General features: G+C 46.1%; 2 protein-coding genes across 2 annotated transcripts; both read right to left on the bottom strand.

The window, feature by feature from the left end:
- Positions 1-515: 515 nt before the first annotated feature.
- JR316_0005499 (uncharacterized protein) lies at positions 516-1,841 on the bottom strand (the record flags this gene model as incomplete). The annotated part of the gene is made up of 5 exons (XM_047891257.1): positions 516-529; positions 611-759; positions 825-857; positions 913-1,705; positions 1,769-1,841. 5 exons carry the CDS (start codon positions 1,839-1,841, stop codon positions 516-518), a joined length of 1,062 nt encoding a protein of 353 aa, XP_047748606.1.
- A 7,625-nt stretch (positions 1,842-9,466) lies between these two features.
- Positions 9,467-10,696, bottom strand: JR316_0005498 (uncharacterized protein; the record flags this gene model as incomplete). Its single annotated transcript, XM_047891256.1, has 5 exons — positions 9,467-9,512; positions 9,601-9,747; positions 9,809-9,841; positions 9,897-10,638; positions 10,690-10,696. The coding sequence occupies 5 exons, from the start codon at positions 10,694-10,696 to the stop codon at positions 9,467-9,469; spliced, it is 975 nt and encodes a 324-aa protein (XP_047748605.1).
- Positions 10,697-13,972: the final 3,276 nt, after the last annotated feature.

Genomic DNA, 13,972 nt, shown 5'->3' with positions numbered 1-13,972 from the left:
AATTTGCAGCAACCCAAGCTGCATCCGAGGCCACGCCATCTTTCAGGACAACGATTGGATGCGCTCATGATCGATTTTCGTGAGACTCTGATTTGCGATATGGCCCTCTTTGCCATTTATCCTGTTTCCGACGTCCAAACCACGATAATGTGGAGGGTTCTATCCCAAAATGCGCCGTTTCGGGCAACATACACCAGGTAATCATAAGTGAGATTGCACCACATGAAGAAGACAGGGAACTTAGAGCAGGATATGAAGTCGAGGTTTCGATGTTGAGTCTTAAAAGATACACTGAGGCAGAGTGGGCGAATGTGGGTATTACTTTTTTCTCACACTCAATAAAGCTTGCCGATAATGCCGTGAACAAGCTGATACAAACTGGAAAGATGTTGCGATGAGTTGCCGATTGCGCCGCGACCAAACTCATGCAAATTGATAAGATGCAGTGATAAGATAAATAAAATATTTGACTACTTCCATCCGACGTTGGTCCCCAGCTGCGCAACCGCTTTGTACTACCGCCTACAAACTACAGGTATCGAAGGTTTATGGGAGAAAGAAGGTGCGAGAATCAGCTGACTGTCTGCATATTCACAATTGGAGTGCTTACTTTTCTTTTTCTTCGGCGGGCCTTTGTCGGGCCTCATTCCTTGATACACCTCATTGCCATACTTGTCTATGCGGACTACGCGTTCCGCCGGTTTTTCTCCTTCATTTGCAACCCTGTTGTACGGGCTGGGCGCTCCTTTCCGTTTCGAGCTGACATAATGTCCAAAAATGTCAAATCCAAACACTCGGTATGTGACTTTTCGAAACAAACGCACCGTCCGTTTCCTTGTGTGTTTCGAGGCTCGGATCTGCAACCTTTGCATCAGTCCCATATATTGCGAGAGACGGAGAATCAAAATATACCTTTGAGTATCATCTAGTGATCCGGCACTCCTCGTGGATGTTGGCTCAACAGGTGGGAACCCAGAGCCGTTTAGCTCTTCGTGTCCTTCGTTCTCAGATAAAGTATTTTGATGTTCTGTCTCTCCAAATGGTGGATTCAGCAAGGTGGCATTGCAATAAACACTGTACGCACCTTGCATGAATACCAGATGCTCATTGCTGTGGTGTGGCACTGTGTTGTGCTGGGTCCGGATGTCCCTGTATGGGGTGTTTCTGCTATGAGGAAGGCCCGTTTCCTGTCTTGACGGGCCAACAGGCACGTCTACCCGGGATGTACATGCTGGTGCAACGTGCGAGGTGGATGCGGGCTCGTGTGTACTGTCAAAGGTAATGATGTTGCTTTCCGTTGGCCTAGAAATGGGCAACGCATCCGATGCGGCTCCACATGTCGCCGCCGTGGGGTCTTCCAAACTGTTAATCCACGATTCGACGTGACTATCCCATACTTTTCTCCACATATCCCAATACAGCGACGGATATGACTTGGGCAACACTGTCTCCTGTGCCGCTGTGTATGGGGATTGCGGGATGATGGGTGATGGAATCTGGTGAACCTCTTCGAAGGCAGAATAGTTGGAGTCTGGTACATCTACAAGTTGATCATATGTGCCCTCCAGAGGCTGAAAACCATGCTCTGCGACATTTGAAAAGTGTTTCCTAGCAATAATGCCCTGATTTTCAAATATATCAGGGATTATCGCTGGCAGGATATCTTCTAAGTCACCCTCTACTCCGTTCAGAGAGTAGCGGTTGACTATCACAATAATCATGCCACATTTTAGAACAGTGTTCATACAGCAAAAAATCGCGATCTCACCTATGGTACCCGTTGCATCCCATTCATTCTGACCAATGGTGACATTTGAAGAACTAGCGGCGTTTATCGACATCGAGGGCTTCAACTTGAAGAGAAATAAAAGTTTTATGCGCAAAATTTGGGAGCGGATCGTAGTGGGAATTTTCGAGGTGAACAATGGATGGTTTGATCTTTATAACATGAGAAAAAAACCGTTGAACACGCCTTATGCGAATCATTCCTCAGCGGCGCTGGCTTTTTCCTGTGGGAAACTGTGCTAGCGGTAACTTTTGATGTTTGATCACCACGCCTCCTAGTCTTTTCTCTCATTTCATTGGATGGGACAAGAGTGAGGATGCAGAGCAATGACCTCAAGGTAAAGAAATTAACTGTGTTCTGCGATTATCCCTTGGTTGAACAGCATTTTCTACCTCCCGGATAGGTTGCGCAGGCATCACGTATTAAGCACGCGGTGGCCGCGATGTGTACTACACCGGGTAGATTATAACGGATGAACCACACACACAGTAGTTTTTCCCACCGTACCGATCACCTGAAAGCTGTACGTTCCGTCCCTTTCTTGTAGCTATCGTGATTACACGCAGTTCCCCACTCAAAGCCAAAAATCATTGTAATGAATCAACAGATCCTGTAACCATGCTTGAAGCTCTACTCAAACGCTATGAAGATTCGACAATACTATATGACTTACAAGTTTTTTTCGGCCCTGCAATCTTTCCAACCTAAATGGGACCTTTGACAGTTCAACCCACGCATCCCTCAAACCCTGTGGCGCAAACAGACAGCTTTCTTACACATTGTAGTTATCAAGGTTCGCACAATCTCCCGCCCGACTCCTCTACCCTAGCCCTTCCTCCTCCTCTCGCAACCTCGTTTACAATCCGTACCTCTTGTTCATAAGGATATTAGAAAACTTGTGAGTGATCTCCGCACGAGGCAGGGAAGGATGGTAGAGTTGTCAGACATGCGGAGACCACCGTGCTGCTTCGCGAAGTCGATGCGAAGCTGTTTTCAGCACTCTCTGTCGGGTATTGTGTTGTGTCTCTACCTCATTTTGTCCATGGTTCATGCTTCCCACATTATAGCACACCTCTATCGCTTATCTCACCCATACTTTCTGCTTATAGTTTTCAAGGCTATACTGGCCGTTCACATAATCCCCCAAGCTACCGCTCAACATAACGCTTCTCACCACGTCCTCAACCTCGTCTTCTGCGACCTCTCACCGTCTGGTATGCATTGTCCGCTGCGCGGTACACATTGTGTCAATATTGCGCAATCCGCTTTTTTGACCTGTCCGTCTTTGTTTTTATTTTTGACCTATTTACCGTACAGGGCCGCTAAACAAAAACAAAAGAAGATTGTAAACACAAAGACAAACACGAACTGGAAAAGGCGCCCAGCATGTGGGGAATAGAACTCCATATTGTAACAACCATCTATTGTATGTGCGGCGTAGACATATGACTTGTTAAGCTCGGCTTTATCTCGTCGTAGCCGCTATGTATGCGATATGTGGACTTGGGCTTGATGTGTTCATCTCCCCCCTACCGTGGACAGGCACACTAATCTTCTGCTGCACAATATATCTGAGTCAAGGAACACAATGTTGAATAGGATGGGACCATACGAAAAAGAAACAAGCGCGAGGTTTGATACGTTCTCTGTAGAATAACTTTGCTTTCTTGAGTTGTACACAAAGAAACCTTTGTTTTATAAAATATATATACTCGAGCACCTCATCGATGTTTATACCTAACTGTCAATGTTTCGCATTATCACTCCCGACATGGGGACTCCTACACTCATGCCACTGTGGCATGGCCGTAGACACTATACTCCCGACTTTGTGTCTCACGCCTCATGCACCCCTCCCTCAACCCCTCCATCGATCTCATCACTGATATCGTTCGACGATCATCCATTATCTGTCTATTGCTACATCCGATCTCTCGATCCACAATACATAATTGTGGTAGAACCGCCACACCAGTAATCTCGAAAGCCAACCAAAGCCGTCGAAATACTGGCACAGAACTCCAGGAACCCGGAGGTTCGTTTTGCTGAAGGGGCAACAAAATAGACTATTTATGAAGCTGTGCCTCTTCGATATCCACTTCGGCCATTTCATTGTGAGAGCGGTAAGTTGCGTGGTGACACATCATCTTCCTTGCATTATTTTTCCAGCGCTTACGAGTATTGTAGTGATTTGGAAGATGATGGCGAATTATACCAGGATCAGAGCAAGTATTAAATCAGCAATCCAAATTGTAGCGCCCCAAATCAGCCCTCTGTGTATTCCTTTCGCCGTGGGAATCATCCCAACGAAGGGCAGCAAAGTGGGTCTACCTCTACCTTTACCTCCCATTTCTGTGCGGTTACCGCTACGCGTTCAACTGCCGAGGCTCAAGAGCGTGTTGCACTCCACATACGTTCTACCGTCTTCGAACAAACGAATTTGGGAGTTGAATGAAAAAATTATGTTTTATCTCTGAGAAACAATACATTTGTTATTATCAGGTAATAATGGACATGTGAGAATATCAGAGTCTCGGTCAGAAGAAGCCGCTGTACACGCATACCGTATCATTGGGTGAAAAGGCAGATTTTGGCTATGGTTGAGAGGCAATTGAGAGGCATTCAACCTCCGGTAGTTCATTTGAACTGTAGTGCTATCTATGAATGTCCACTGATGATATACTATACGTCGACGCTGATGTAGCATCGAAATTGAACAGCGGTCACCTGCGTTGACGGCATAATGATAGCAAGTGATAGAAAATTTATAGCAATATTTAGTATTGCGCAATACATCCTGTAGAGAGGGTGGACGGTGAGACGCGATCAGGTAAACCAGGGACCCAGACGGATGTGACGCAGAGGTAAATAAACATTGCACGATGAGTCTGCACATGGGAATACACTCTCGCATGAAGTCACAAGTGCCGCGTCGCGTCAACATGCTCGCTAGGATCAAGGCACGACTCTGTCTCAAGATCTGTCCGTTGAGCACTAATCATTCAGAAACATACGACGCAGAAGCATTGCAGACACCCCCCATAAATGTATACACGGGTTGACGAGTCAAAATCAGACTATGGAATATACGGGAAGGAGCGGGGAAGAGGTAGTGGTGCGACAAGACGGTATGTCGCGGAGCCATACTGCGATGTTTCAGAGGTTAAACAGAGAGAGAGGGATTTGACAGAGAGAGTAGAGCGGAAGAGATTGGGAAGCAGGGTAGTCATATGCAATTAGCGAGGCGCACAGAGTTGAGTGGAATTGGGATAAGATGTGACGTTGAGACTCACTCAAACACCGGTTCAAAAAATAACTCCTCCAAGCGATGCTGTACATGATGGTCAGTTTGAGCGGCTCAATACCGACCAGACAATACCACCGTGCAAAAGGGTGCGATGAGCTATAAATTTTGGGGGTGGAATGGTTACGATGTAAGGATGAAGGGGGTAGTATATTCTATGGAGAGGAAACAGTGAGAATAAAAATCATTGAAGGACACTTACTTAGCTTACAAACACGCACGCGCATCCAATTCATCCACTCAAACTGTCGCTTCGCTTCTCAATAGTACCCAATAGCACTCAAATTTACCGCGACCCTATATGTACCCAATCACACGCCAACGACGCTCTTGTTTAATATCGGCGTCCGAATTCTAAAGGACAATATTTATTTGTGTTATACGACAATACGTTGCTTCTCAAGCAACACACAGCCGGTACGCAGAAGCGAGGACGCACCAGATGAAGAGGACGGAGACTGGAGAACGCGGGTTCGGCCGGGTGTGAGTAGTGGTTTGTTGAACGTTGAGCGTTGAGTCTCAAAATATTCACTGAGGCAGAGTGTACGTGCGAATGGTGCAGGTATCGGGACAGGTGCACATGGCGAGGTAAAGTGGTAGCACGAGAGACTGTGCCGACTGCAAAGCGTGTTGATCCGAGCAGCCCATTAAGGTGCTTAGCGGTGCAGATGTTGATTTGTGGCTGTGCCCGTGAGGCCCAGACCTGTTTGAACCTTGCACTTTGTGCTGACGCGCGATGGCGACTCTTCGACAAGGCTCACTCAAGTTCATATTTCCCTACGGCTTACACAACTTATTTGTTTCAATACACACTCTTACATTTGCGCCCTAGCACATCATTTCCTCGACACGTAACTCAATCAACTCACGGCTACCAAATGGTTTTTTGTCCGACAACGCGCGTTCGAAAGTCTTTGCGAAAGTCGAAGAACTTGAACGGCTATAGGCAGGGAAAAATCGGTCCGGGTAGACCTTTTATTAAGGAAGGTCACTGGTGCGTTGACTCTGGTATACCACCGATGTGCTGAGATTCTGTCCTTGCCGTAGATGTGGAAGTCGTCGATCTCGATCTGGAATCTCACCCCACCCTCTTTTGAACCAAAACAACCTGCCTGTGTTGTAGATTGCGAATTGCTCCAGACAGCCACTGGCACATGCATGCTCCGTGTATGTCCACCCCCACATCTGCAATTCAAGGACGCTCGACTGCCTCATGGTGCAACCCTTGTTGTTTAAACACATCTGATGAGTCCCGTTCACTTACATTTGATAATGGCTATAAAAGCTCTAAGTGTCTATCTTCCCGTCCCTCCTCCACATTCCTTCCTTTTCCTTCACGATCTACTCCACAAATACGTCCTCCACACATGCACCCCATTCCATAAATCGGTCTCTGCGCCTGGCAGGCTGCCTCACTCCGCTCTCTATATTCTCACATTCCGCTCGTTCAGTCTAACCACATACTCTGCAGTTCGCTGGCGAGGTCAATTCCTTCGAATATATGCATTATACAGGGGAATCATCCTTTCGCATGGATATTCCACGGTATGCAATATTGATTACCCAAACAAAAACCTCCCGTCGGCTCCTGTCATCCATTCGCCCACCTCATCCCTTTAAGACATGTATACATCGAAGTGATTTGAGGTTCGCTGCAATGGTATATTGTGATAACGCGTCGTACCGTCACCACAGTCATCTTAATCCTACTAGCCATCGATCACGTCCTCGTACCAGAGCATGCACAAGGCACACCCATTCAATTCATCTACCTCCGCTTAATCACTATCCATAAACCTTTCCTGGCATCTTTCACACTCACTTCCGCTCCGAACTCTTTTGTCAATGACATGGAAGATCACCACACGCACCGCCCCCGAGTGCTCTACAGAAGACTCGCCAACACGATGCGCCGCCCATTTGACTACTTTCTAGACGGATTGGACCGTGAGCATGGGGATATTTGACAGCTTGTGAGTGGGGAACGCGGGGGGCTGTGGAGATGGATAGAATTTGTTTACGTGCGGAGAGAGTTATGTCACTTCCGGATGTTGTGGTTGGGTTTTTCTCCTTCGATTCGTCTGGTATGTCCCCTCTTCCAGTCCCTGCTATCCCTACCTCCGCGTCTTCTTTCGACCCCTCCACCAATTTCCTAAAACCTCCGCCTCACTGTATTTATCAAGGCCCACTGTGACGCTTACACAGTTCCCTACCAAGCCTCCGCTCGACACCATATTCCCAACACTTCCCTTCCGCTCGATTCATTGCTGCCCAGCACTCCTCCCTCATCTACTGCGGCATCACCATCAGTTATGCGTTGTCGGTTTACAGTTAAGCCGTTTAGCAGTCGTATGCAATCCGTTTATTCTTTGTCCTTACCGTCTTTGTGCGTGCACTTGATTTATATGACATACAGGTCACGAACATGAACGCGAATACAAATACTAGCAGGTAAAGCAGCGCACAACGTGTGAAGTGAGACTCCCTAGCTAACACCGATCAATTGTATGCGGCGTAGGAATCGCCCTTGAGGCTGACGAATACAAAATTTGGGGGCAGCGAGCGCAGATTATGCATATATCGTTAAACTCTCATCGAAACGTGGAATAGGGCAAGGAGGGTTAGATGATGGGCTTGACAAAGGCCGTTTCAATTGGCGCGCGTGTGGGAGGTTGATCATGAGTGAGTGATTATGGTACCATGCACACCGTGTCAATATAAACTCAATAGGGCTACTTGCGAGTCGACTAGATATCTGTATACTTCGCCACGTCCCTTGAGCGACGGTATTTACCGGACCTGTTACGCTCGCCTGCTTCTAATCAAGGTGGTCATGTATGCGCACATATGACTTGAAATGCTCACATCCCCTGTTCATAGCCCGTAGTTTCAGGGACTTGGATGCATACAATACCTGGAACACGGAGAACAATGAGATATTTGTGGAAAATTGTCATTTGGTGAGCCATTTTGATTATGTTAATATGCCAAAGAAAGAGAGACAATCGGGAGGGTTGTTACAGACTTCAGTAAAATGATTTCTTTCTCTGACTTAGAAATAAAGAGACGTTTGTTTCCTGAAATTCATATATTTGATCACCGCGTAAATCTTCAATTGCAATACCCAACTCTCGATGTTTTGTATAATCACCCCTCATACGGGATTCAGAGGCCTACTATACCGTGGCATGAAGATAAGACACTCTACTATGAGTGTTTTGTTCCACACACCCCAACTACCCCGTCCTCGACGTCGACCTCGATATCCACATCGTTCAATCACCATCCATTATCTGTCTATAGCTACAGTCGATCCCTCAATCCCTCCACTATTCTAGCGACACATCGACGCTAGCACTGTAGCAAGCTCTTCCAGTCCACCAATACTGGCACAAAAGCCGAGGAACTCGGATGTATGTTTGCTGAACAGGCAAAAATATTGTGGTCAGACACGATCCGTTCGTTCTTGGTTGAGTGTAAGTCGTTTGCATCTTTCTTCGTAGAGATATTTAGTTAATTTTATATTGGGATGAATCATCTTTCCGGCGTTGATTTTACAGTGTCTACGAACCTCGTTGAGAGATAGCAGATGATGCTGAGCCCATTCGCATCCCATCTCTTCTTCCCTCAAAACTAAAAGTATGGGAAAACAAGATCGACAGTTACACCGCATATTGAACAGCAACATCGCACCACAATCTAAAGTGATTGGGTAGGCTAACGCAGCAATATCCTCATCCGTTTTCTGCGATTCAGGTAGAGGTCAACATTCATGATGTACTCAACGAAAATGAAAGAGGATGGAGAGAAAGAAAATACCCCTACAGCTTGGACTACAAAAACGTGAGTGATCTGAACTCTTGAGTGTCATTTTGCTTTCCTGGGTGTCTAATCGGATATCGCTATGTTCTGACGGTGTGTTATCTTAATGAGAGGTGGTTGAATCTGACGGATAGCTTTCGATTTGTTGAGGTTTAATACCATGCTGAGCTCGATAATAAGAAGTAGAAGGTTTTATCTTCCTGTTATTGGTATTTACTCGATGAAACATGGAGATGTACACAGTTATTTTGGCATGAAAATACCTAATATCATTTATCTTCTTGAATTGCATTCTGAGTTAAATGACGCACAAAATCAGCCTTGGAATCTGAGCGACAGTACAATTTCAAGATATTGATACACATATTATTGTCACATTTAACTTAAAGCTATGAAGGTTCGACATTGAGTCTTAAAGGATTCACTAAGTCAGAGTGCGCACTGCGATGCTTTTTTCCCACACTCAATCCAGCTTGCCGACAATGCCGTGACCAAATCGATACAAACTGAAAAGATGCTACGATAAGATAAATATTTTCTCTCTGATGATTATTCTATCCAACGGTAGTCCCGCGCTCCCCAACCGCTATATCCCATGCCCTACAAATCACAGGAATCACTGGTACTGTCAGGAGAAAAGGTGTGCGAGTCAGTTCATTATTTGTAGACCTGTGATAGGAGAGCTTACTTTTCTGTTTGTTGTTTTGTGTCGGGTCTCATGCCTTGGTACACCGGCTTTCCAGTGACTCGGTCTATGCGTACTTGACGTACGAAGGGCTTTCCCCCTCGTTTGGCGCTCCGGTTTCCTGCCCGAGGCCCTCTTTTGGGTGCCACTCTGACATTATGCAAAAACATGTGAAATCCAGACTCGGTGCGTGAATTTGAACCATACTCACTTTCCATTTCCTTGGTCTTCTTGAGGCTCGGATCTACAACATTTGGCATCAGTCCTATAAATCTCGAGAGATGAAAAATCAGATATACCTTCGAGCACTTCTTGATCCAGATATCCTTTCGGATGTCTGCTCTACGGGAATAACCCCGGAGCCTTCGCCTCCTCGGAATTGCCCTTGCTCGGACACAGTATTTTGATTGGTCATCTCTCCAGATGGAGGGATGGGCCAGGTTGGATTAAATTGCAGATTGTGAGCGCACTCTATGCGGTGTGATGCTGTGTTATGTTTCTTCGCTACGAGCCTATGCGGGGTGTACATGCGATGAGACATGCCCCTTGGCCGCTGTCTTGATGGACCAACAGGTAGGTCTGGTGGGGAAGGAATAATTGATACAGGAAATGCTCCAACTTTGGTCTGGTGCTCCATTAGAAAAGTATCAATTGGCATCTGAGCCAATGAAGTCCTTGACATAGAGCCGGAATGTGATCTTGATGGTTCTCCATATCCATGGTGTGCGTAATCTGTGTACACTGGATTGGGAACCTCAACGGATGAGCTGCGCATAGGCATAGCAGCCGGCCTGGCATAGAATGCTGCGCTTGAATGGGCTTCCACGGGATCGACCAGAGAGTCATTTAGAGATGAAACATTAGAATCCCATATTTGCGCTAAATCCTGCAACGTGTACGGAACCGCAGATGGTACACCTTGTGCCGCGGAATGGTGAACAACATCCATGGCGGCATTACCGAGACTCAGTAGTCCTTCCTGCAAATCGTCGTTACCGCCATGGGTTTGGGGAATTGAGTTAAACACCTGAATATCTTGTTCTGCAGAATTTTGTGAACACAGGCTGTGAGGAAAGGGATAGCAATCCGTACCAGGCATGTAATATTCTTGGAAAACTGAGGGGAGTAACAGTTCATTGACGCCTCCTTCGAAACCATGGAATGCGTTTATATGTTCACGGCAGCTATCTATTCATCCCCACACGATCAGTGTTAGCCCAATGCACTCGTATTGACAATAATGGTCTCACCAGTGGTACTGGTTGCTTCAGATTCACTCTGACTGAGCATAATGTTCCACAAATTGAAGATGTTGGACTGGGACATTGGGAAAACAGTGCGGGGCTCTGAAGCGAAGATTGGGGATGGTCAAGGTGGTGAGAAACTGGGAGAGAACAGTGGATGGTCAGATCTTTATAACATGAGAAAAAAACCCTGAACACGCCTTCTTCAAGTCATCCCTCAGCGCTGGCTTTTGGCTGTGGGAAAGCATGCTAACGCCACCTTTTGGTGTTTGATCACCACGCTTCTTAGTACTCTCTTCCATTGCGCTCGATGGGACGAGAAATGGACTCCAGACATTAACCTCAAGGTAAAGAAATTAACGATCTTCTGTGATTATCCCTCGTTTGAACAGCAATTTCTACCTCCAGCCTAAGGAATCGAGTGTGGAACACGCGGTGGCCGCGATGTGTCAACTACACCGGGTAGATCACAAAGGGTAAACAACACACAATATGCATAGTACTTTTTTCCCACCAAACCAATGCCCTTAGTACGGTCATTCACTTTTTGTACCTATCCGTACCGCTCACCCGGTAACATGATACCTGCTGTGTCAAACCTATGTTGCTGTAGTGTGAGTAGTTGTTTGGTGGGTGGTTTTTCCTAATAAGCGTTAAAAGTCAGAGCGATGCACTCAATTTAAATCACACTTAAAGACGAGATTCAGAGCTAAATGTTTCAAATATTGCGGTTCTTTACAATCACAGGAATGCAATAATTAGGAAACAAAGCGAAGGTCGGGGACGCTAAGCCAGTGCACAAATATTTACTGGAGAAGGATACAACACACAATGTGTCCGTGTTTACTATGGCAAAGCGCCACGTTACCGCCAGGTTCATGACTCGCCGTTCGCCGTTTGACGTTCAAGGGTTTGGCAAACCAGACCAGGACTTTCCTTGCCACAACAAGATTACCTTCACATGATAGACGCTCATCATGCAACGGCGAGTCCACTTCCCCCTTGCCCTTTTTATCTCACATTCAGCATCTAGCCGTTCAAACTTCCACGCCCTTGTCCAATTTCGTTGTATTGAAAGAATCAATCACTTTGAATAAGGGGATATTGCCAGCGCTTGACGATGTAGGTGTCTCATAACCCGCAACTATGGTAGCATCCCTTACACAAGTTTAACAACATTTAGTTCCAGCTACGGAATCTGCTTTGATGTCTGCTGCAAATTATGTGGAGTCTCTGCAGGAGACTGTCCCTGGAGGTAACAAATTGTCTGCTCAGAAAGTCCTGATTGCCATACCAATTATCTTTAGAGATGGCACCAGCCTGGTTTCAAGAGTCTTGCCACGATTTTGACACATTCAAGAGAGACACCACCACTGCTCTGTGCACCTTAAAGTCGACTGTATTAGCATTTCAGGCGAAGATGGAGCAGTCAGAAGCGGTGGTGCGTGTCTGGATTGACCCCAATAAAAATTTCCCGCTTCTGATAGATGCTCCTCAGTCCATCAATCGACTTTATATAGGAAGGGCATCGATCGACCGTCCATGGAAAGTAATACCGCGATAAGATTGCACTGACCCCGTAGTCTGAAAAGTGAGTTACTTAGGTATGGTGTATATATACAAGAGACTAATTCTACCACCTGAAATTTCCCAGAACTGACAACCAGGACTACAGTTGAGCAGCTCCAAACCGCCTAGCTGAAGATGTATGAAGAAGGTTATGCCATTTATATACATACAGTTTTAGAATAGAATTGGGTTGAAGCAGCATTGTAAAACATGTTCTTTATTATTTTAAATATCAATCAGAACTTCCTTTTATCAGCCAAGTTCTACATCAGACTGTATCAACAATTCACGACCTTACCAATGTTACTGTCACCCACAGATTACTTTAATCTCACACTCATTGAAGCTTGCCGATTACGCCATGACCAAACTCATACAAATTGATAAGATGCAGTGATAAGATAGATAAAATATTTGACTACTCCTTCCATCTGACGTTAGTCTCCCGCTCCCCAACCGCTTTGTACTACGGCCTACGAACTACAGGTATCAAAGATTAGGGGCGAAAGAAGGTGCGAGAATCAGCTGACTGTCTGCATATCCACAATTGGAGTGCTTACTTTTCATTTTCTTCGGTGGGCCTACGTCGGGCCTCATTCCTCTATACACTACATTTTCATTGAGATCTATGCGGACTATGTGTTCCACCATTTTTCTCCTCTATTGCCAACCCTGTTGTACGGGCGGGGAGCTCCTTTCCGTCTTGAGCTGACATGATGTACAAATCTCAAATCAAAACACTCGGTATGTGATTTTTCGAAACAAAAGTACCGTCCGTTTCCTTGTGTGTCTCGAGGCTCGGATCTACAACCTTTGCATCAGTCCCCTCTATTGCGAGAGACGGAGAATCAAAATATACCTTTGAGTATCATCTAGTGATCCGGCACTCCTCGTGAATGTTGGCTCAACATGTGGGAATGCGGAGGCTGAGTCTTCGTGTTCTTGGTTCTCAGACACTTTATCATGACTATCTGCCTCTCCAAAAGGAGGATTGAGCAAGGTGAAATTGCAATAAACAATGTACGCACCTCGCATGAATACTAAACCCTCATTGCTGTGGTGTGGCACTGCATTGTGCTGGGTCTGGATGACCCTGTACGGGGTGTTTCTGCTATGAGGCAGGCCCGTTTGCTGTCTTGACGTGCCAACAGGCACGTCTAGCTGAAATAGAATTGCTGGTTCAGCCTGTGAGGTGGATGCGAACTTGTGTGTCCTATAAAAGGTAATGATCTTGCTTTCCGTTGACCTAGAAATGGGCAGGGCATCCGATGGGGTTCAACATGTCGCCCCCGCACGATACTTTCATTTCCTTGCTCGTTTTGAGGCCCGACCTGCAACCATTTACATAAGTTCCAAACACTTCGAGAGACAGGAACTCAAAATATACCTTCAAGCATCTCCTGACGAGTCAGTTATCCATTCGGATATCTGCTCAACGGGCGTGAACCCGGGGCTTTCTTGCTGGTGATGTTCTCTATGCTTGAATGTAATGTTTTGCTTACCTATCTCTCCGGATGGAGGACACGGCAAGGTTGTATGGGCGAGGTTACTGCACTCCCCCG

The sequence above is a fragment of the Psilocybe cubensis genome, chromosome 5 (assembly GCF_017499595.1).
Source record: "Psilocybe cubensis strain MGC-MH-2018 chromosome 5, whole genome shotgun sequence".
Taxonomy (NCBI): domain Eukaryota; kingdom Fungi; phylum Basidiomycota; class Agaricomycetes; order Agaricales; family Agrocybaceae; genus Psilocybe; species Psilocybe cubensis.
This window is presented reverse-complemented; position numbering and strand designations above follow the sequence as displayed.